This window comes from Pempheris klunzingeri, chromosome 5 (assembly GCF_042242105.1).
Source record: "Pempheris klunzingeri isolate RE-2024b chromosome 5, fPemKlu1.hap1, whole genome shotgun sequence".
Lineage (NCBI taxonomy): Eukaryota > Metazoa > Chordata > Actinopteri > Acropomatiformes > Pempheridae > Pempheris > Pempheris klunzingeri.
The window spans coordinates 5,997,079-6,022,982 of NC_092016.1; the positions used below are offsets into that span (position 1 = coordinate 5,997,079).

General features: G+C 41.3%; 1 protein-coding gene across 1 annotated transcript in view; it reads right to left on the bottom strand.

Moving 5' to 3' along the window:
• The window catches only part of cttnbp2 (cortactin binding protein 2), an 81,984-nt gene that overhangs the window by 38,899 nt on the left and 17,181 nt on the right, over positions 1–25,904 (bottom strand). Inside the window, exon 3 of the mRNA XM_070831402.1 lies at positions 2,335–2,565. Within this exon, the coding sequence (XP_070687503.1) occupies positions 2,335–2,565 (231 nt within the window). The remainder of the gene's footprint in view (positions 1–2,334; positions 2,566–25,904) is intronic.

Genomic DNA, 25,904 nt, shown 5'->3' on the forward strand with positions numbered 1-25,904 from the left:
TATGGAGGGAGAAAATTAAGTTTTTCCAAAATGACCATACATGACTTTAGTGTGAACTACAATGAAAATAAGAATTGCCGGTGTGGCTAAATCCACTTCGACAAGAAAACAGCTGGTTACCGTTGAATCAGATCCTATGGCTTTGGTAAATGTCATGCCTCCATTCAGCTGGAACAAAGACACAAGGTATGCCTTAATGTCTTCTTTAGCTCCTGGATACTACATACAAGCATAACATTGTATTTGACTTTGTTTTCCTATTTTATCGTGTTTCTAAATGTCAGTGTAATGCACTTCTTCTCTTATGTGTAGCAATTTGAACAGTCCCTGTCACAAAAGCTTCAGCTGAAACCTATGACTGATGCAGATACTCCTAAAGATGCACCTCATCCTGCCAAGGTTAATCAAAATACAACAGTGTAGCAGTTCAGATTTCTTGATACCCAAGAATGTATTACAGTGTCTGTCAGACAAACTGCTGTGATTTAAACACCTGAACTCAGTCCAAACTGTACCATTCCTCCAATAACACTGTTAATGACATCTACTGAACTGTGTCTGTGGTGCTGAATATCGAAAAGTGTTTGAGAGTTTAAAGTTCATGCCAAATAACTAGTTACATATATAATTTACGTATATATATCACAAAAAACAAATTCAGACCACATTTCTTTAAAGCAAATATCTTTAAAAAAAAGCTGATGTATTGAGTGCATTTTGTTAAATAACATAAATATTAACATAATAATAATAATAATAATTAAAGAACATATTATTCCCCAAACAAAGGCAAAAAACCATTTTGGTATCCAGGAATAGCGATAAGTGGTCACAATCAATCAAACGTTTGATGGACGGAAGCAAACACACACTGACCCACAACCCAGAAATCTATTTAACCAGCTTTTCTGTCAAAACAACGACTTCCTACCTCTCCCTTCCTTCTACTCCCTCCTTCTTCCATACCTCCTCATCTGTGTGTTTGTGTGGTTAAAGGTTCCATTTGGCTCAAGACTATATCATCTCTGCTATTATTACAGAGTTCAGGGACAGGACACACACACACACACACACACACACACACACACGTTGACACAGTATTTTCTTCTCTATTACCCACCCACATTTATTCTGCCGACCTCTCAACAAAACACTTTCACACATCTATATTCCAGAGAGGAGGAGGAGGTGGGAGAGTGAGAGAGAGAGAGAAATGGGACAGGGTCGCAGCAGACATCTGGCTGCCCAGTTAATCAGGACCACATAATCCTAAAAGAGACCTGGGACAAACACACGATCGCACAACACACAACACACACACACACACACACAGTTATTCTTATCGTCCATATTCGAATAATGCCACGGCATACACCAAAAACATTAATACATACAGACAAGCATACAATTTTCTCTTTCCCACATCTTCCTGTGGGGAATTTCAGCCAGAGACCAGAGTCATGTGCAAATAAACACAATCTGTGGTCAAACAGAAGAAATCTCTCCTCCATATCTGCCCATGCAAACACTGCCATGTCTTATTTGTATTTACCTTCATTTAATCTGACTACTGACCAACAGCAATTAGACTGAACCCATGTAAACGTAAGGCCATGAATGCATTTTGTAAAATGTAACAGATTTTCAGCATGACTCTAAAGATGGTGCAAGATGGTCACCCAGAGAGAAAAATACAGACAGACATTCCCACAGAGGATAAATCCTAATAATTTTGGTGATCTGTTGACTTTTCCTCTAGCGCCACCAGCAGTTAATAATTTAACTCAAATTTATAACATGGCACCTCAAAAACTAATGACTGAATTCCTGCCAGGATCCCCCACATTTAGAGATTAATGCTCAAAGTGTAAAATGTTAAACAGTACAGGATTAATGCTGACAGGCAAGCTATCTGTGAATTCAGAGGTTGTCAAACAGCACCTGACTGGGATTAAAGAATTTAATAATCTGTAAGTATATTTCAAAGACATTAAGTCCCATTGTTGGCACCCTGTGCCCCCTATCTGCTTTTCCTCTACTAGACTATTTTTAATGTAAATTTACAAAAGTGACAAAATCAAAACCAAAAGGAGAACCTTCTCATCATAAGTGTTAAGCTCCAAAGAGGACAGGAAGTGTAAACCACTCCAACCCTGCTCACATAAGCTGGGAACAAACCTTGAGATTGTCATAGACTCCCACTAACTTAGCGCAGCACTGATGACAAGACCAGTGACACTTCAGTTGAAACTCAATGTCAGTGTTTGAATTGTCTTTCATTACAAACTCAAAAACATCCAGTAACAGAAACCCTCTTCCTCCTAAGTGTCTTACCCTCTTCTGGCGGCTCTCGGCGGCGGCCAACTGGGCTGACATGCGTTCCTGCATCTTCCTACAGTGGGCCATGACGGCCTCCAGGACAGAGATGGGGCTGGAGCCTATGGGCCGCCGCTCCTTGTCTCCTCCGGGGACCCCACACTCAAAGTCCCTCTGAAGAGCCAGGAAGGGGTCGGTCAGGCTGTAGTGACCGTATCGCTCTTGGAGAAACACCTCCTTCCTCTGAGCCTACAGAGAAAAAAAAGACAGGGAAGAAATATTTAACTTTAATATGTGGATCAAAACCATTGATTGAGCCCATTAGGATCATGAATCTTTAAATTCGTATCACCACATTAAACTGGAATGTTCCAGCCTTAATACACATTATACATTTTTAAAATCAGGATCGGTTCTTTATCACAATCGCTGTGTTTCAGTAGCTTAGTTGGTTTTCATGCACGTCCGCTGACATCAAACAACAAATAATGAGAGAGCAAGCACGTATTTATGGTTATAAATAAGGCTTTAACTCTGCTACTCTGATACTCAGCAGCATCAGTGCCCAGGCCCCTGTCTTGCCCTCAACTCTCTCCCCTGCCCTTTGGTTTAGGAAGCGGTCGGGTTCATCAGTCCACACTGTGGATCCTGAACCTCCCACCATTCGCTCAGACCACCGTGAGCCCGCCTGCCCGACTCCACGACCACTCAGCACTGCAGCAGGCACGGCTGCTCTCAGGTTACACAGACAGATGGCGATGGGAGATGGAGTCCTCTGAGCTGGTCAGAGCTAGTATGATTACAGGTATCACGGTTTTCATACTAGGCCTCAACTGGACACTTGCCAAATGCTACACAAAATTGCCTTTTGTGGAGAATTTCACTAGATGAGCCCCGACAGACTGTACTGTAAACCTCCACCATGGCTGACAAATTATTAACTGCACAGCTGCAGCCTCTAATGTTTATCATTCATCTTCTAGTTTTGACTTCCAAAAGAATGTAAATAGAGCGACACTGGGCGGATGAATTGGAAGCCCAAGATGGCTAGCTTTCCAAACAGCACATGAACGCAGCATAATGGTTATGGAGAACAAACAAATACAAAGAAAACAGCAAAAGTAAACTTATTGTCATTTGGTAATAAAAAAAAAAAAAAAAACTCTGTATGAAACAGGCAGTGAAGTGGCTGTGATATCAGGTGGCATCACCACTCATGCAGACTTTTCGTCCTGTTCCTCAGATGATTGGAGGCTCACATTTGGGTGAAAGTTTACATCATTCCCACGTGGCAACACACAGCAGCTGTGACACCACCAAAATAAAAGCATGACAAAGATAGACAGACGAAAGAAGACAGGTCTACTGTGTGGGTCAAATGAGCAAGTTTGACCTCAAAAGACCTCTTATATAGAAACAGGTTTACAGGTGGGTGGTTAGTATGTACAGTTCATGTATGGTTGTTTACTATGTTTTTATTTATTCCCTATACAACTATTTAATATGTACAATTTGATATAACTGATCTTTTACTACCTTCCAGTTTCTTAAATTTTTAGCAAGATGCAGTAACTAAGACTGACACTGATACCCAAATCTGTATCTCCAGTGTGTAATACACACGGTCTAAACTGTGAACTGTAATGTAAATACACATTTAACATATTCTACTCTTTAATATGCATATGATGACAATTGTATGTGAGTTGTGTATGTGTGAAAGTTGGATGTGTGGAAGTATTTTCAAAGTATCGTTTCAGCAGTGCTCCTCAATAAGGCAATGACAATAAACAAATCTTGAATCTTGAAAATCTGCACTTAAACCAGGTGGATTTGCTGTTTGTTTTTTAGATCCCCATTTGTTGTTAGCTTGGCAACAACTACACTTTCAGGGCTCCATACAAATCAAATACTGCATAATCAACATTGTGTACATAGTATTGTACATAGAGAGCCGCAGTGATTTTATATATTTGGTCTCAACAATACCCTCTTTGGTTGTTTCTTTGAATTTTTTTACTGGATGAAAGTTGATGGTTTTTGAAATAGGCACTCCAAAAGCACAATTTTGGACCATACATGGCCAACATCCCAGCCAAATTTCCAAAATTGTCCTAAGCAGCCAGAGGGATCATTCACATCAGATCCTGTGGATTAGTAAATGGGATAAAGCTGCTGTGAAGTTTAGTGTTCTCCAAACTGCTGCTCCCAGCCGAAGCTGGCATCGGCTGGCCCAGAGTACACTTCAGTAACTTTAGCCTTGTCAAACGTGCTCCTAATCATTCTGACCACAACCAGATGACCACTCGCAGTAATCCAACGGTCAAATAATACCCGACCAAAACCCACTTGGCTGCAGAACAGCAGCTGCAAAGAGACCAAACCCTCTGACCATAAGTGGCGATGAGAGAGGGAAATGGCTCAGAAACATCCAGTAAGTAATTCACACGAATAGAAATTCAGACTTTAGAGAGTGAGGATAATCAGCAAGCTGCTGGCCTGAAGGAAACACTTTACTTTCATATGGAGAACAAAAACCATCAGACCTGGTTGAAACAGGTTTTCAAATTAAAAGGCCAAACATTTGATTGATCTTTAAGCAGCTCTCTCTCTGTCACAATGTCAACGGCAGTTTGACGAGTTTATTCAAAAAGAGTCATGATTCATATCTATCAGCAGCAGAAGGTTGGTGAGGGAGGAATATTTAATAACTGGGCGAGAGACATTTAAATTAAATGTGGAGGCGAGAAAAAGACAAAAGAGCCCGAGTGAGAGAGACTGAAGGACAGACAGCAAGAGACGAAGAGGAGCGCACGACAGGAAGGTGTTATGAGACGCTTTGCCAAAGAAGGAGATGGAGTTGAGAGAGTCAAACAATACAATCACTCATACGCATGCAACACACACTTAAACACACACACACACACACACACACACAAAGAGCACAGAGCATGAAGATTGATGGTGAATCCCGGGAAAACTGAGGCTGCTCTTGATCTTGATAGCCGACTGTGAGCAGGCCAATATAAACAAACCACGAGGAAAGGTGTGTATGTCTGAGTGTGTGTGTGTGTCTGAGTGTGTATGTGTGTGTGTGTGTGTGTGTGTGTGTGTGTGTGTGTGCCTCGGGCAACAACTAACCTAAATCATTTGCTCTATACAATGTGAAAAATAGTGTTGTTAAAGCCTACTAAAGCCCAAGTTAATAACTTTACATACCTTTTACAACAGTTCAAAACCCCCAAATAATTATTAACTATATTATATAGTAATTTACAATGATTTATTATCATGTAAAAGCAAGAAAAGCCACCAATATTCACAACTGACAAGCTAGTACTTTTGCTAGTTCCATAGTTTTTGCCTGGAAAAATTACTTCTTCAAATAGTTATTTAACAATTAACAGTTATTTGCCAATTACTCCACACTGAACAAACATAGTAGATGCCTCAACACTGAACATCTGAACCGTCGGAAGGGGATCCTCTGGAAAGCTCCAGAGTAAATATTCGGGAGCAATCCAATGCCATCATCCAACTGCCCTTCACCTCCCGGGGTCCTCCTGTAAATATTTACACAGGACCAGAGACCATTACAGCTCTCAGGCTGCTGCTCTTCGCTTCTACGTTGGGATCATCACTTATCAGATCGAAGGATTTAAGTGTATTCCTGGGTGAGTATTCATAGAGAAGAAAAAGGATTCTAAAGAGCTGTGGTATCCTCATTGACTGGTTCACTTAGATTTGCTTTGTAAAAAAATCATACAGGCATTAACTTGTCATCCCGCTTTCTTTTTTGAGGTAATATGTCCGTAAAGCTTTAAAGATATCTTCATTTCACCATCATCATTTCGTATTTCTCTACTTCCTTCTTCTCTCTGATTATTAGCCATGTATCCTATTAGTGTTTATTTAATCAATTCAATGCTTCACTGTGCCGAGTAAACTAATCTGGAAGAGGTTAATGACCTTTCAACTCATAAAAGACGCAAGATTAGAGGATCAAACACAGGAGCTTGTTTAGATTCTAAAAAAAGAGCAGTCTGATAAATCAGCAATGGAATTTTATTTATTAATTTAAAAGAGGCAATGCAACCTAGAGGTTAAACCACACCGTCAGTGACGACAGAAAAATGTAATTCATTCCTATTAAAGCGATCCATTGTGATGTATGTAGAAGTAAACCTTTCCCCTCATTTGGCATGTTTCTCTTCCTGTTCAGAGCTATGGAAAAGTTCGTCAATATTTCCTGGTTGTGAGGCTCAGGGTCATGGGTCATCCTATTACAGCATCCGAGTTCAAGCTAAAATCCTTTGAGATCTCATCAGCTGTCAGATGCTAAGCTCCCCGAGGCTCTATTGATCCCATAGATCCATTGGTTGTCATTAGAGGAAAGCTACAGTGCACACTACACTATGACCAGTATAGCTTCTGTAGAGTGATACTGATGTTTTTTCTTCCAAAAGAATCCTTTGCTTTGATTCTATATCTTTGTGTTATATAAACATATATTTGTTGCAGTCATTTTGAAAAGTCTTGATACATGTGTAAACCCCTTGAATATGAAAAAGGAACCATCGAATCCCAAACACTGTCAAATACCTTAAATCAATGACAAAATACATCTCTACTCAAAATGTAATTATTAGCTTTTACTGGAGGTGGTTACATGTTTCAATGGAAAGATAGTTCATTTATTTATTATCTTATTTAGGCCGAGGTCAACAGTGAACTCTAACGCTCAATTTATTGGCAACATTTCAGTCCCAGGACCTTTATCAGGAAAATTCAATTCCTTGCAAATTAGGTTGCTATCTCTCAAATGTCAGGGTCTTTGTAAAAAAATCCAGAATTGTACACTTTCAGAGCAGTAAAGCCTCTGAACCTTTAAGGAAAAAAAACAACTTCAACACACCTGCCGCCATGCTAGCGTTCTCCTCTCACCTTCAATGCTGGCACTCAGGTAAAGCAGCAATTTCAGCACATTCATTCACATTTGGTTTGAATCGTCACATCTGGACTTCATCATCCTGACTGCTCCACCACCTGTCATGTCCGATACAATATACAGGTGTCACACGCCCTTTAGACGGTTCATAAACTTACAAAACAACACTGTTTTAATTCAATCAAAGCCGACTACATGTTACTTTACATCTCAGTTGGCTCTGTCAGGGAGAGAGGCTGTGTAAGGTCAAATTTTAAAGTGAGGATATTTAAGTTCAACGTGTTCACGTTTCAGTTTCACGGTGTGAACTGCAGCCAGCGGAGGCCTCAAGCAATCACAGTTAATAACGTTTAAATAAGACGTTAACCAACTGGTTTGGAGGGGGTAATGTATTTACAAGAGAAGCAACAGTAATAATACAGTAATACTATAGTATTTACAAGTAGAGCGGTGGTGCAGGGCTCTGAGTGAGCCCTCAGTATTATTAGCATCAACCTTTACAGGCATGCTGCACTCAGTGGGTGAGAGGGTTCAGGGAACACAGCCAGAAAAAGAGAGTTTGTCTTAGCAGAGAAACATGGAGATGGATCGCTGCAGGAGGAGACCGAAGAAAGTGGAAGACAGATGAGAGAGGTGGAGAAATGACAAATGCTGCGAAGAAGGACAGTAGCAACAAATAAAATCAGATGGAACAGCAAGAGAAAAGAAAGAGGGGAAAGAGAGGCAGAGAGAGAGCAGTGAAGCAGAAAAAAGCCCAGCAACTGGGGCACAGAAATGCCCTCAGCAGAAAGAGGCAGAGGGTACTCCAAACTTTACATGGTGGAGAAAAGAGCAGCATGTATTCAAGTGTCTCATTTCACTCCATTCATGATCGTGAATGTCAAGTCAGTGGCCGTCTGCCAGTCCAGCTCCGATACAGAAATCATCAGGTCAAACAGAGGAGCTGTTCATGTCCGGAAAAACACACAAGCAAACATTAGATCACAAGAGAAGGAAGTGCTCGAGGGCGCTTGAATCAAGAGCGTCAGGCTTGAGATGCTGCTTGGGTCGGTGTCCAGCAGCAGAGGGTTTGAGCTGAAGCACATGGGAGTAAAAAAAAAAAAAAAAAGAGTGAGATTGAGAAAGACACCATCAACTGGCTGCGCTTAAATTAAAGCAAAAATAAATAAGAAATTAGATGAGAAATAGAAATTCTTAATGTTGAATTTCAAATACGTCACTGCAGCAGAAGCATGAAGACGGTCGTAATGTGAGATGCACTCAGTCTAAAAGGTATCTCGTTCCAAATGGACACTCTTTGATGAATCACACTTTGAAAAATCAGTCCCCTGCTTTTCTCTGCCAGCAGCCGGTTGTTCATCACAGCAGTTCTTCTTTATTCACAAGGTCTAAGAAATGTACAGAAGTTTATCTTGGTGACATCGGTACAAATGTCATGAATGTCAGTATGACCAATGTAAGCCAGCTGACCAATGTATTAACGCTGGAATGCGTGTCCAACTTGTGTTATTGTGACTCGTGTATAGCCTGTAGGTTGTCCTTTTACATTAAAACCCTCCGTGTGTAATCAGCAGCAATCCAGCTGTACGATGACACAACCTACGCTGAATATGTTGGAAATGTGTGGAATAAGCAGAGAGCCTCGTGGAGCACAATAAAAGGTACTTAAGTGAAAGTGTTTCATAGTGCAAATGTTCGTTAAGTGGTGCCGGTTCACTGCCGCTGGGCCTTTAATCAACACTTCCTGTCAGTCGCCGTAATGCCGGTTACGCCTGCACTGAAGCTCGCTGGGAGGACAGTCACATCAATATATATCGACCTTTCACTCTGTGGGCTCTTGTTCCAGCCACACGGGGTCGGGTCACTGTGACCGGGCTAGCAACTGCATCCTTTTCAGTCCATCCTCCACCTTCAAGCTGAATCTGCTCTCACTTTTGTCATTTTCTGTGATGTGATTGATGCAGCGGGTGACGGCAGGGATCAGCGCCTTGCTCAAGAACACTTGGCATTTGAACATTTGCTCATGTGCCATTATTCAGTTGAATCTGTGTAAGTGACTTTCTGAGTTTTTTTCACTAGTTAACTGGGTGTTCTTTTCATTTAGTCGCTTCATCAAGTGTCCAGCGACGCCCTTTGACTCAGTTACTGTGAGTTGTATTTGTGTATGTGTGAGTGTATTTGTACACCCAGTAATCAAACATATCATAGAACAGGTATTGTGAGAGAGGGAGAGACAGAACCATAAAAGATTTTACAATAATGGAAATTATGTGCTTAAAGTCTCGTCTAACCATGAATTGCAGGTCTATTTTTTGAGTGGGCTACTGTCTATTACACAGTTTAAGGTAGAAACTCTCGCTGAGAGTGGAGTCGTGTTATAGATTTGTTTGATCCTGAAATCAAAAGAGAACTGAAGAACAAAAGGCGTGGAGTGACTATTGGGGGAGCTGGGATTTGATCCACAAGCAATACATTTGAATCAAAAGTCTGATGAGTGAGTGAACAATTCTGTTTGAATCGGAGTCAGAGACATCAAGACCCAAAATTGAGGAACTGAGGAAGTTCAATGGTTGAAATTATCACATCATTGAAGTAATATACATCAAAATCACACGTCCCGTCATCTCTTGTTGTCAAAATCATGTTTTTAAAATAATATTCTAAGCTTATAATCATCATTGTATGATTTCGCTGGAACGCTAAGTTATCTTCCAGTAGTGGTATGAATCTAAAAATCAGATCAATACTTGAACAGCTACTTAAACAGTTTGAGAAGACAGAAGTGGCTCTGGAACAGGGACTTTTTGGGGTGGAGCATTACTGTGTTCAAAAGGTCATCGCATTCCTGAGTTAATAAAACAGTTTCTGGGTTTCTGGAAAATTTACTGCAGTTAAAAATCCCCAAAAGACAAAGTGCATAATCTGCTCAGTCTATACAGATGGAAATTGTGTTTCCTCTATTTTTGAATTCACAGACTTCCACCTTGCCTCCAGCTTTCTCTCACACACTCATAAACACCTATCTGTGCAGCTGCGACTGCAAGAAATTTCAGGGTACAAATGTGAGAAATGAAAACCTCATAGTATCAACAACTCTGCAGCTTCTCTGCATGATAACCGACCTGATTTATGTTGCACTCCTGAGGTGCCTCCTCATTGACTCTGATCTCAATTTGGTTTTCTAGGTCAGAGCAGCGACGAACTGACAAGCAGCATCGAGTGAGGAGCGAATTAGGAGGCAGGATAGGCTGTGGGGTGGGAAGGGGGGGATCTTTTGGATCCATTTCTGGTCTCCGGAGATATGGAAGCCTCCAAAACATTGAAGGTGCGTGTGTGTGTGTGTGTGTGTGTGTGTGTGTGTGTGTGTGTGTGTGTGTGTGTGTGTGTGTGTGTGTGTGTGTGTGTGTGTGAGCAAGCAGGGGGTGGAAAGGTCCCTAGGGATGCACTGACCCTGGGGATGATAGCAGCAATCCTACAACCCATCTGTCATTCACACACACGCCAATTAACCCATCTTCGCTTCAACGCGCATCTATCCGAATAATCAGTCAATGAGCTGTGATTTGGCACTGGCATTTAAACCAAATAAACCGTGGAACACAAAACAAATATCAGACATATAGAATTGACAGAAGTGGTCACCAGAAGCTCATATGATAAAAACTGAAGCTAAAAAGGTCATCGTCTATAACCACCAGCCAAAAAGTTACAGCAATCAATGGAACTAACACACTTGGCAGACCTGGTGACGCTAAAAAGCAGAATCTTACCTCCAGAAGTAAGACAGTTTGGAGAGTTCAACACTCAGCTGAGCTATTGTTGCCTCGAGACATGGTGCTGGACACCGTTAAGACTTCAACCAGCGCCACTACAGACAGGAAATACCACAAACTAAGTTCATCAAGTTCATCAGCATCTTATAAAGGACGGAACATGAAGTGCTTACACCATCACTGGCAATTAGACCAGTTCCCCAGATTAGTGGCTTTCAACGTCCGACAGCCAAACAAAATTGACACAACACCACCAACAGTCCCAGATTATAGGGAGACATTAAAACACAAAATTACACCTTTTCTATGATTTTTGAGCGGATTCATCAAAGTTTATTCACACTGGACATTGGAGAAAAGGATGATATCCTTGGAAAGTGTGAGTCACACTGCCTCAGGTTTCTCAGGTTCAAACCCTCTTAGAGAATCACCTCAGCAGCAAGCCGTAACATTACTATTTCCTCTTAGGTCAATAGCCAAGCAGCTCATTAATGCCCCAGGGCTCACATGCAGGTTAATCTGGCCACATATATCTCATCACTATGTAATTCCACTTCAGTAAAGGTCAATATCCCCTAATATGCTCACACTCAGTTATTCCCCACCTCTTCTCTGTGTGTGATTTTTAGTATTTCCAGATTTAAGCAGACAGACTAATGTAGATTTAACATTCTTTTTTTAATATGGAAAGTAGAAATGTTATTTAATGTTTGGTTCATGTATGATTACAAAGGCACCCTTCATATTTAAAAAACCCATACACAAACACATCACATAAATCTAAATCAGTATGCAAAGCAATGATGGCTGGTGTTTACTGTAACACACCGAGTCAGATATCTATCCCAGCAGTGAGTGAGAGCATCTGACACTCAATGACCTCCAATCACGGGAGATTTCACTTCACTAGAGGGATCAATACATGCAAAAGGGTTTGATTTGACAAAGAGAAACAGATAACAGAGTGTGAGCTACAGTACGGATGGGGGAGGTGGAGGAGGTAGAGTATAAATTAGAATGAGATGAAAGGAAGAATAGCGGTTCAGAGGCAAACAGAGGGGGGAAAGTGGAGAGAAAAGCTTGGGAGAGAGCGACAGAGAAAAGGAGGGGTTGAAAGGGAAAGATGAGAAAGAGCGAGAACCAGCAGAACAGACGAGTGCTGCCTCCACTGCCAGGCTGCGTTCACCCACAGCCACAACCCCTCAGAGTTACGTAACGTGTTGACGGGTCAAAGTGTCACTGAGCCTGCACGGCATCATCTTTTTATCACCCAAAACCCGTCCAAAACAAAGATCATGTTCCAGTTGAAGTTGTGGGAGAGGCGGCAGCCTAGACATTAAAAGTTCCTGGCTGGAGATTGTGTGCAATTACTTCACTCCATTATAGGGCTGCATCTACATTTAGAGTCATTAATCAATTGTCGAGTCATTTTTTTGAGTCAGAATAATGAAAAAGGCTCATTCTGATTTCCAGCAGCACAACGTGATCCCTTCAAACTGTTGTTTTGTCAGACTAACCGTCCAAAGCCTAAATTTATTTGAGATGTGACAACCTGCTACCAGTGAACTTTGCTTTTTGTTTGAAAAATGACTTACACAAGTAATGCATTAACTGACTGACTGCCAAACTGCTATTACTACCATGAAGATGCCCTTGAGCAAAGCATTTCACCCCCACTAAAAGACTGAGGTTGAACTGGGCAAGTCAAGACATGTAAAAGTATATGAGCACAAAGTAAATTATTACTAAAAAGCTGGATAAACATACCATATGCTCATGTAGAGGTGAACCATGTTCTCTTTCCTCCACTGTAGCTGTATCAGAGAGTAGTGCGAATGTAGAAGTGAGTAAATAAGGAGGCGATTTTGGGCACAACTTCTGACTTTTAATTACAATGCAGTCGTTTGGCTGAAAATAAAAGGTTAGAGCTACATATCATCACAATGAGCGCCTGCAGCTTTAGCTGTGTGCATCATACTATAATCACCAGGGCTGCTTATTGTCTTAAAAAATTGTGATTAAAAAAAAAAAAAAAGACAACTCCAGCCAAGCTATGCACTTGAAATCATCCCCAGTCCAGAAACTGTTGGATATTCATCAGTTTAAGACCATATTAAACTTTCTTCTATTTCCCTAAACTGCCTCAGTGAGTCCCTACCTGGCTGGATTAAACAGGATGTGAAAACTCTGGATAATATCTACCAAACTATCCCAGTGGTGATTGCGTTAGCGCAGGCCAGCGTGCAGTATCGACAGACGGGTAACACACGGCACGCTCTCAGTGGCAGGAGAAAAGTGGTATTGACGGATTACAGACAATGACAGAAACCTTTTCGGAAACAGATGTGTATGCAGCAGATGATCAGGTGCTATGATGCAGCTCTCTACAAACTGGCGGCCTTAAGAAACTCAGTTTTAAGACACATATACAAAGATTTGGCTGAATTATATAAATGTTCTCAAACAGAAACCCTTGCAGTGTAGCCAGAAGCTGGACTGTTTTCCTTCATACTAGCGGTCGTACTGTACAAACTAAGCCCTCAGTGTCTGCTGCTGGTGTTATGTCTGCAAACTACTTTACTTGACCGTCAGCTCTAGTGGAAGCAATTCTCAGATCAATCAGTCATTTATCTCTCTCTGTGTCTGTGGCTGGGTGAGGCGACGGGGGGGTGGGGGGGTTGGTCGATGTGTTGCCCCCGGGCCGTCTGTGCTGTCAGCAGAGGCGCAGAGATGACATCACTCTGACATCAATGAGGACCCAGGCCATTCTTACATAACCAACCCAGCAACAGGACAGGAACGGCTAGCTCGAGGCGTTTCTGCTGTTATCCAGTTTTGGAGGCTAAAAACAGGGCATCAGCTCCAAGTGTCCGAGTTTTTTTTGCAGGTGCATAGACAGACCAAACCTTTGGTACCAATTGCAAGAGGCAAAACAAATATGGTAACCACTGATATTTTCCATAGTAAATAGTTGTTGATAATAAATCTACTGCTATTATTAATAATTAATACTATGGAATAATGTAGTGGACAATTTTACCAGATGGTTGCTGCACTGTTGCTTCAGCTGTAATATTTAATACATTTTGTTCATTTCTTGGTAAACAAAGGGGTCACTTACAAAATGTAACACTCTTAACCCTAAAACTGAGGATTTTTCTTTTGTGAGGACATTTGCTAAAGACAGAAGTACAAACACACACACACACACTCATGCACCTCTACTGTTTGTGTTACTATGCAGACTACAGGCTGAGGGAGGCCTAACGTGGTCATATTTTTACCCAGAATCCCACACGGTGGCAGCTTTTTCCACTCATGTTTAACGAGATCAGCTGACAATGTCTCAATGAAAGTTTGATGAAGCCCTAGATACTGTATGCCCACACACACACACACACACACACACAGGGGACAGAAAACACACAGTCACTATAAATCCACATTCTCACAGCGTGCAGCTGCATTATCTGCTGTGTGAAAAAGTAGCTTACGATCTAATGATAAGTAATCCTCATGTGAATGAGCACAGAGACCCACTTTATGCTGTCATGTGATGTTTCATCACTGCACACCAAGTCTCTCTGTCTCCTACACACAGTAACCGATGAAAATCATGGTTCTACATTCCCAGGACTTCCTAACCCTCCTATCCTAAATCTCTCTCTCACACACACACACACACACACAACAATAAATAGGAATGTTTCAGGCTCCTATGAGACGCTGGATATCAGCCAAATCACCCACTGCCTAAGATGGAGGTTCCTCCCTCAGCTTAAGGAGAATTTAAAACCTGCAATGGTATTGAGTTTTCTAAGGACTTCTTTTTAATGGTCATGGTCTCATTAAATGGCTTCAGCCTTAAGAGAATGAAATGTGTCTGCTTTTCAAGAGAGCTCAAGTATCCCATGATGGGCTCAATGCTGTTTCCACCCTGAAGTGAATTCAGACTTGGGAGAAACACAGACTAATTGTCAGCTGGCATGGGTGCCACAGTTAGCTTGGTTAACTAGACTCAGCTAAAGAATCTACGCTTCTGCTCCCGTCTTTCCAGGAGAGAGATGACTGATTGTTACCAACCTCGTCCTCAAGTATGGAGCAAAAAGCAGGATATACATTAGATGCTAATATCAGCCAAATGTGTCTGACTCCAGCTTCATACTGACACACACACATGAGACTGATATTGATCTTGTCATCTCACTCTCGGACAGAAAGTAAGTGCATCACCCAAAATGGTGCACTAATCCTTTAAACACTGATGAATTGAGCGGTATTGTTAAATGAAAAAATTGCACCGGCGCCGCCAATGAAACAAGAGTCAGATCTACTTATTGAAAACAACAGTAACAGTAAATAAAATGTGACAGTAAAACACAAACAGCTTCATTGAAAATTAAATCATAGTCAAATATAGAGTCAAGTAAAGCCTATAAATCCTCTTAATGCATATCTGCTGTTCAGGCTCTACAACAACCATCTCACTCTCTCACTCACACACACACACACACACACACACACTCATTTCAATCCCTTAGCTATATGCAAATCTTGTTTTTAAAAACATAATGTGGGAATGAACACTTCAGACAAAATATAATGAGGCAAAAGCTTCAGAGCAAACAAACAAACATACATTTTAGTCAATGCGCACACACACACACACACACACACACACACACAGAGCATGACTTGCAGCTGTGTGGAGGGGCTGTGCTGCCCAGTAGAGTCAGCTCCTTGCAGCCTATTTTTATCCTTAATGCCACAGTAAACCAACACACGCCTCCTGCTTGATTAAACCTCATAGTCCCCGTGGGCAGAAGCACAAAAAGCCCCCCCAACATCTGATAGGGCCGCAAGTGTGTTTATGACTTACTCTGTATGTGTGTCTGTGTGTGTGTGTGTGTGTGTGTGTGTGTGTGTGTGTCGGAGTGTTTCAGTGGTGCAGTCATGCGCAAGCATCTATTTTTCTGATTAAATGTGTGTCAGCACTTTACATCCAGCTGATTTAACCCCATGCTGGGAAAAAAAAATCCTGCAAGCACCAAAACAGACACACACACACTGACATGAACACACAACAGTGAGCTGTGGATACCCCTCGCTAGCACGAACACACACACACACACAAACAAACATACAGTAATTGGACAAAACCAAAAATTGTGGGAATGTTTTGTGGCTGGTTGGTGGATAAAAACAAAATTAAAAGTAGCAGTCAGGAGCTGGATGCATTGACACACGTGCACTCACACGCCCTTCCGTACATGCACACCCTCACACACTGAACCTGAATGTGTGTTTTACCACCGGCTTGGCAAGAGAGGTGAGATGAAAAAGGCCGAGGTACAAGCCAAAGGGCTCATATCCAACAGCTCCTCTGATATCACACATCAGTTAAAAATCACATAGCTCAGCAACCCTGGACACCTGACCACACACTAACTCACTCACACACACACACACACACACACACACACACACACACACACACACACACACACACACACACACTGCCCAATCAGAAACAAAGACAAATATAGACAGAAAAACAACACCGTGATGCTCCAGGCAGGAAATCAGATTGTTAGTCAAAAGGCCACAGCAGGCAGTAGAAGCTGAAGTTTCACCGTTTTACCAGAAATGACACTTTTAGAAATAAGCAGGACGCCTGAATGATGGGTTACCTGCCAAAGTGGCCGGCAGGGAACACAAAATGCCACAGCCACAACCAAACTCTTTTTATAGAAGGTTCTGGTTTTGGCTGGTGGTCACTTGTCACCCTGGGAAAAACTGCTGTGTTGAAAACAGCACCGAGGACTGAGTGTGTCTTCGCTGTTTAGATCCCCAAACTAGAACAGGAGGACGGGGCAACAAACATGTTTTCTGGAGAATTCCTGAACACAAGGTCAAGGTCACTTGTTCCGATTGCTTATTCTCCCTAAACAACAGTGCACTTTAAAAAAAAAAAAAACTTAAAAATATTCAGTTTACCAAGATACATCCTTATGTGTTAGAAGCTGGAAACAGACTGTCTGGCATGAAAATTGATTTAAATTGAAATTTTAAGTCAAGTCTTATTTAAGACTAAGACTTACTAATTACTTACTAATTATTTGCTGTAATCTTTCTGAATATGTTCATTAAATCACAACAACAGCAGTGTAATGTGCACCAGCAGAAGCAGACAAATGCAGATCCATCCTGGACCTCAAGAACTGGTTACAAAAAGTGCGAGAATTTCATTAAAATTTCTTTAAAATAGGAGAAAAGTGAGATAATCTCTTTTCCCATCTGTTCTCGGTACCTCTGCCGTGGGTATTTAATCAACACACAACCTGTTGCTTGTGATGTCAGTATCTGAGGTTTGAAGCTTGTTCAGGCATTGCTCGCCACAGTGCGGTTAGTGGCTCTGGATGAAAAGTCTGATAAAGATGCAAATGTGATGTGAAACAAAAAAAAAGGCCTGGTGAGGAACCCAACAAGGTGAAGAAAAAAAAAAAAAAAAGAATCAAAAGAGAATATTCAAGCACAGCAAAGAATTACGCTCTAAGAGACGTTAAGGAAAGTGAATAAAACAGTAAAAGTGATGGAAGACGAGTGTGGATCAGTCCCTATTAGCTATGATACGTCTGGAGCGACGGGTGAGGGTTCGTGCTGAAGTTCAGCCCTGAGCAGACACCAACTCCACAGCCCCTGTCTGTACGCCTGCTCTCATGTGGACTGACAGGATTATCTACCAGTGTTTTACATTTCAGCAGTGTCACTGCTTTTATTGAAAGTGACTCAAAGGGAAGGGAAGTGAAAGAATTCAGATGTCTGGGAATATTGTAGCTCCTAGGACTTTGGGAAATGAAATAAACCGGTCCTGCCGGCGGATCATTAGGCTGCGACTTAAACATAGTCAATGAGTTCGATGTTTGAGAAAAGAGCAGCAGCATACCGTGGGCTGGAGGAGGAGATAATGGCTGAAATCCCAGCAACACTTTGAACTGAATATCTCTGTAGCCGTCTGCCCACTCAGATAATTCAAGCAGGTTGCAAGTGTGGGCACATAGCAATATATCACTTTGGTTGTATATGTTCGCTTTTAATTACATATAAACACGTTCGCAGGAGTTCGGGAGATGTCAGTTTCACAGATTTTATGCCGGAGGATATAGATTATTCATCAAAACTAAATTTAATGTAAGTAAATGTTTATGATTCTCATGTGGAGGCATGGAAGTGAGGAAGTGGTGCTACAGCTGACTGCAGTTCACTTAAGTGGCACATATTGGTGTTTGAGACTAGACCATCACTTCTACATGCCACCGTAGATTCATTAGATCACAGGTCCTCTTTTAGCTGTGCTCAGAAAATGTCACACACACACAGGAAATATTCAATCTATACGATTGATTGGCATGAGGACGCCTAGAAAGGGCACTAAGCAGGAAGAAGAGGCTATCTAATGAGATATATAACAATCTATTGGGGAAAAGATCGAGCGGTAAAGGTTAATGAACAGATGTTTTAATTCTCAGCACCTACTAATGAGTGCCACAGCCGGATATGCTTCCATTACTAAATGACAGTACAAGAGAATAAGAAGCAGAGTCACGGTGACGCTCCCTGCGACACTGAAACGACCATGTAAGATAAAGAGGAACAAGGACAAGGGACAAGAGCAAGAACGGCAGAGGAGAAAGGTAGAGGGGATTCCTTATTCTAAGATAAGAGGTTAGTAGAGTCAAGAGTGGGGAAGTAGGGGGAGATGAGTGTGTGGACAGGGGAACATTTTTCAGCCTCAGGCAAGGTCACTCTGTCAGATTCTCTTGTAGTGTGAAACCGCTCCAAACTGGGAGAAGAAAAAGAAAAAGTTTGGCTTGGACAGTGAAGTGAGGCTGAACTTGAAGAGAAGAGAAAAACCCAAACAGAAAGAAAGAGAGGTTTTAGTAGAAGTGCCCTTGAGCCTAGTAGCATCTCTGCAAAACAATACAATACCTCTGCAATGATCACATGTTTAGACTTGGGGGCAATGAGAATTTGTGACTCAATATAATCAAATGAACTATTTCCCACCCCTTTGTAGAGTATGACACTTTCAAAAGTCAATTAAGTTTAATGAACTCTGAAGGAGTTTTACAAAGTTTTTAATGCACGTCTATTGTAATGGATTGTGATATAATAAAATGGTGTCGTTTTTATTTTGCCCTCAGAAAGTGCATACATTCATTCATTTAAGAAGTTAACATAACCTTCATGAAGTTGAGATTTACAGCAGGGCTGCTTTAGACCAGGGATTTCCTTACTTTTTTGCACGATACTCTTGTTAAATACTGAACAATTTTACTTTTTTTAGGCCCCTAAAAATATTCAAATGAAAAAGCCTGAGCAGGAAACATCACAATTCCACTGAACATCTCACATCTCAGACATGAATCCTGTGTGGAGGGCTCACAGGTCGACACTGGTTGGTGTTAAGGGGCCACAAGCTAAAAACAGACGACCACTGTCTAAGGATACATGTGCTTTTGATAGATCTAATGTACATAATACTGTTACTATTCACCTCCTTTTTATGGATGACAAACCTGCCCGGCTGAATCCATCTTGGACATCCTCTACTAGGTGTGAATCTGAGTACATCCAAACAAATTCCAGTCAAGTTCCCTGTGGAAAGATCTTTTTGTTTAGTTTGGATAGTTGGATGCACTTACACCATTTCCACAGGTAGCTAAAATGCCATATAGCACAATCTGAAGTCACATATGAAGCAGCTAAGTTTAAATAGCTTTGTGACACCATATAAATACCAGATTTTCAAGGGTTAAACAGACAGCGAACTAGACGAAAATGACACACTTTCATTTTGATCTTCATAAATAATTCCATGTCCGTAATTCTGTGTTTTAATAGACTAATGTTTCTTTGAACAGTGGCGGCTTGGGACGGCTGTCTCATTTTAAAAGCACTCAGTATAGGTGCTATGTTACACACAAATTACTGGATGCTGTATGAATGTATTCTGCGTCACCACACTCCTCTCTTCATCATCCAAAAACTCATACATAACACACGCAGATCCATTTTTACGACACTGCCTCTGAGAACTTGCTCCAGAGACTTTCACTCCTTCGCTCATGACCTCTACTTCACATTACGAATCTGAGCCCACTTTTAGTTCCAGCATTGAAAACCCAAAGTCCCATTTTGGCCCTGGTAGCAGTGAAGAGAGGACAAAACTTCATCACTTTGCAAAAATGTCTCCTCTCTGCAGGCTGAAATCCAAATTGGTCCTCACAAACTAAAACACTGGAAAACACACACACAGGACAACCCTTGGTAACTCAACATCAGCTCAATAAGCTGCACACACACCCCCGCTCTTTTCTAATGTCTCCTCCCTTTACAAAACCTCTAATGTACATACCAGGGCTTCCCATAAAGAGACCACGCTGTAATGACGCGGTGCCTCCTGGCACTGTTAAAAACAACATCTCACGGAGCTGAATTAAAACAGCCTGGGAAGGGCAGAATAAAACCAACCCCAGCGATGAAGGCTTGTGGTACAAACGGAGCAGTTAAAGACAATAAAGTTGGAAAACAATTTTATTAAATCAGGGTTTGTGGAATCTTGGGCGTGTGATATTAAAACTGCTTTCAGTGCACATTACACATATAGGGCATTTGGTGTATGGTTGCAAGAAAAGTTTACTTCCCTTAACGACTAATCTGTCAAAAAGGATTTGATTGTTTTTCAATTAAGCGAAATGCTTTTTAAAATTTGCTGGGGCCCAAGGTTACATTGGTAAATTGTTTATTTCAAAAATGCAAAGATGTTCAGTTTACAATATAAAACTGAAAAGGACAGCAAATCCTCACGTTTGCTTGATTATCAAAACTGTCCGACTGATCCATACATTCATATCAATTGACAACATTTCAGTGATATATTGTACAGCATGTTTTTTGTGTGCTACTTGATGCAAACTGATCCATTAGAAATTAGGTCTTTAATTCTAACAGTGTCATCAAAACATACATTTTATCCTCAAAAATGTCAGCAAAAGTCCTGAGGAGACTTGTGATCCTTAACAACAGCCCATAATGTGCACTTTCTTCCCTTTTTCCTGCCAACAAGAATTTTAAAGCATATTTATTCATTTTTCTAGTAGTGTTTATCTCATTTTGGGATCAAGCTGTTTACATTTTTTCAAAGTATAGCCCTAAAATTACAACTGAGAGAATATTGGACGTTTTTATTTTCCAGTTTGACCAAAAACCATTTGTTTATGGGGAAAAGTACTCAGTTCATGATCACAACCATATCCTGCCAGGCCCTGGGCATCCAAACCCACACTGGCACAGACCAGTCCTGCCATGCGGCCAGTTGGCGAGGTGAGAAGCGGCTCTGGTGTGAAACAGAGGGTCACTGGCACACCGGCAGGGCCGAAGCAGCAGGTACGCCCTCTATTCTGTGTCTGTCCAACAGAGAGGAGCTGGCACTTTCGAAAACAGTTATTCTGTGCCATTAAGGCCCCGGAGTCTGCAGGTTTTCATTCCAACAAACCACCTCAGTGGCTGATTCTGCTGATTAGCAAGTCTTCATCCACGAAGGAGGAAATAATTAGTGGAATGAGCTGGATGAAATAAAAGCCTCCATTAGAGTCAGCGTAAATGACAGCAGGATGACAGCCACTTCCTTAAAGAACAGGAGGACCAAGATCAGATGATTCTGCACAAATATGTCTTATTTGATCTTTTAAAAAAAGTAGCTCAAGAGGAATTTCTTTTGATCAGCAGAATGCATCCTCAAATCTACTTCAGCATTTTCTGTTTACGTAACGGGAGCAACAAGACGTAAATGTATGTATGTATGTAAGCCCCACTTGATTTCCCAAACTCATCCTAACACCAAAACCCTCTCTACTTGACTAAAGGCAAGGTTTGCAACTTATTTTAGAAGCACTTTGTCATATTTGCTGAAATTCTAAAAACATGCCAACCTCCCAGTCTACCTACGTACCTGCCTACCCGCGGACATGCTGCGAGTGTGCATGACCATGACTGTGCATGACTGAGTCTTCCACAAGGCTACAGCTAGCGAAACAGTCACACATGAATGGAGAGTGCAGCCAAAACTTCAATCACGGCTCCGTGACAGACTGTCGTGAGTGACCAGCACAGAATGGTTGGATACTTGCAAAATCTAGCCACTGCTAGTTTCTCCAATTCTGCAGACCCTGCCTTTAACCTTTCAATGAATAAAGGCTGTGTATAAATAAGTGATTGCATTAAAAGTACCAAATTTAGGAGTTAGAAAAACACCTTACATTTTTTATTACATGATTTGTTTTTGATAAGCTTAAAACTAAACTACAGTAACAGATCCTGGTCTGTGTAGTCCAACAGGTGTGACCCGCTGCCCCCTGTCTCAAACGTCAGATGCAAAAATGCCTCGGGATGAGAACATCTGACATGTAAGAGTCAATATTTTCCACACTGAGACCTTGTTTTCTGCTGATTTGTCCAGAAATGGCTGTCAAAGGCAAGAACAGAGCTGCAACTGTTTCTCAAAAACTCGCCGTCTAGACAAAGCAGTAGCTGTGTCGAGGCAGAACTCACAACCCCCCCGACAGCACTTTCTTCACCCACATCAGTCACGACCTCCAGCCCCCCTGCCAGAGCAGAGCTGTTTGGTTCACCCTGATCAGAATAGCATGAAGATCACACCATGAGGAACGTAAAAGTGGAGATGAAGAGGAGGGCTGGGTGTTTGTCATTTCTGTTGCCTTGGAGAGAAATGGCGAATATGAGAGCAAAAAAAAAAAAAAAACGTAGACGGAGCGCTGTAGTAGCTGCTGAATGCTCGGAAATTTAATTGCTTTCGCTACAATGCATTACTGTGAAGCCAGTAGGGAGAGAGTAAGTCGTGCTGGAGGGTTGTGTAATCGATTAATGGCTGAAACGGAAAAGGAGGTAAAGACCTTATTCCGGCACTGACTCAACTAAAACTTCCAGCACTCAGGAACATCAAGATTTGATGGTTAAAACAACGACAAATATGCTTTAAACTGAACAGTCTGTTTATTTGTGTTTATGAGTGTTCTTTTTAAACTACATCTCACTTGCACAGATTCACACGACCAGTTTTCTATCCAGGTTACACGCTAAGATCAAGTTATTTAGTGTTTCTGGGTGCCAAAGTTTGGTACTACGACAAATAACCTACATATGGGGCAGTTTACCAAATTTTTGGATTTTGGGGACACTGTACTAAGTTGAAGATCAACATCATCACAAATACATCTTATACCTTTGATATGCAAGATTTAGGAATTTGGGGTTGTGGAATAACAGATTTTAGGAGCATTGTACTAATTTGGGGATTTGGAGCTGCTATAAGCAATAATTTGGAGAGGTTGGCGTTGCCATAATACTTTTTGAAACAGGATCAAAGATTGTTAGATATCTGTATTTGACACTCAACAAGTCTACAGTCACTCTGGCGGCGCTGTGACGCTGCACTTAGACTAGGCTGTACTAAGACTTCTTTGAGATAAATGGTAACATCAGCACACTGGCCATGCTCTCAATGAAAATACTAAGATGTAGATGTTGGCTTGGATGTTTTCATGCTGAGGGGGTATAATATTTGCTAATTAGCAGTAAAAAGTCAAAGTACAGAGCTGAAGCTGATGGCAATTTCAATACTTTTGCAGGTGTTTAGTCAAATTAGTCAAATTACTGGACAAACGAACATTGTGACATGATGATGGTGCTACAGGAAAAGTCAGGGGATCACCAGGGGATTCGTCCTCTGGTGAACATGAAAGTCCATCCAGCAGTTGCTGAAATATTTGTCAGTCTGGACCAAAGTGGTGGACCAAGCAGTCGTCTAACTGACAGACCAACACTGCCTTCCCAACAGCTGCTAGCACGACTAAAAAACTTTAAAAATTATTGCTGCTGTCTCTCCAACATCCTGTTTTTGCTTGGCATCAACCCACGATTCGACACCATTGACATCTTTGGCCTAAACAGCCCTCCATTTTGTAATGACTCAGAGCCGGTCTTTGACATTTAGATTAGAGTATCTCTTCCACTCACACCCTCTCACACACCCCCTCCCATCATTTCACACATGTTGAGACTCCACCACCATCTATTCTGTCACCATCTCGCACACAAGCTCGAGGAATCTGCTTTTTGGCAAACCCCTCTGTGACGCACACATGCAGTACATTCAACTGAGGTGTTAGACTGAACTGAGAGCAGGTGGGTGGTTCAGTTCATTCTGCTCAAAGGCACTTCAACAGAGATGAGCCGGAGCTTTTGACCTGTTCAATAACAGCTGCAGGCTGAGAGACCCAGAGTATGAAAGGTACTTTCATAGGACTCTCTCTTCCTTTTCCTGTCTATTTAAAAGCTCTACCAGTAGCACATTACACATTCCCAATTTTTTATTTTTCTTATATTCAAAGATGAACACTTCTGAGCACAAAGGAGGGAAACAAGAAAACTTGAGAATCAGTCCCTCATTCAGGTGTACAAAAATAAAAGACCATTATAGGAAGGGTTGACGTATAAAACACAGCTCATCTGCTGGCAAGTTGTTTTCCTCATTAGTCATTTTCAAATTAACTGGTGCAATTATCAGTTATCAATTATGCAATTATCTTGGTGCAAATCTAAGTGACACTGTAGTGAAGAAAACTGTCACCACAGTGAAATTGGTGATGGTATTGGTGCATTTCCCATAACCCACCTTGCTGCATCCTGTCATAAGAAGGGGTTGACGCACCTAGCACTGTGAAGATAACGACATTAGTGCAATACCATATGTCAAGGGATGCCTTCTGCAGGGTTGAGCTCATTACTGCCATCACTGCCACATATTAGTATGATTAATATAGGTTTCCTTTTTATGTTGCACTTTGAAACTGTCTCACAGCCCTCCTTCAGCCCTAATTTGCTTTTACTGAAAAAGAATTCAGTGATATTTTATGTCAGCTTTTGGGTCCTAAAATTAACTTTACCACAGACAACTTTAGCTAACTTGACTTTTTTATTTAAACTTCCTGTTTTGAGCCTTAAAGCAAGAAAGAAAGAAATCATCCTCAAATCAAATCAGAACAGCACTTGAGAGTTAAAAAAAAAAACCCCAAAAAACAACTAATAACCATATATTGGAACACATTTCACAAACTTTCCTTAAATATGATCATTGAAGAATCATGATGAAGACACAGATATCAGCAATAAGCTCATATCAGCCAATTTCTCAGTCTAGCTCTTATAGGGAATTATACACATTCATGAAATAATTAAACTATAATTTAGGATTAGCCCTTCAAATTCATCTGATGAGTGTTTATAAATAAAATCATTTTGAAAATGTGACATCGAGCTGTGGCATAGCTGAAAAAAATAAAAATCTTTCGCGATTCAATTAGACACAGTTCTACTGCATTTTCAGAGCATTAAACCTCCATCAGAGTGTCACTAGTGACACCACTACAAATACAGTGGGTGGTATTTTGTTATTATGCATTAATTCCATCTTTTCTCATTTCTACCAGAGCTAATAGCAGTAAAGTTTCATCTGCTGTGTTCGCTTTGTGCTTCTCATTGTCCTGCTGCAGCTGGAAAACTCCCACGCTCCTCTCTGCTGCCTCTGGCTACATCAGCAGCAGCAGCAGCAGCAGCAGCAGCAGCAGGAGGAGAGAAGCGGGTTTAACAGGTCGAACGGATAAAGATAAATGTTATTTCATGTAGAGAAATAAGAGAATAGCACTGAAAAGATGAAAAAAAAACTAAACAATGGGATCTCTCGTATTTTTAGTGGTCCTCTCTATGGTAACCTGAAGTCGGCCACT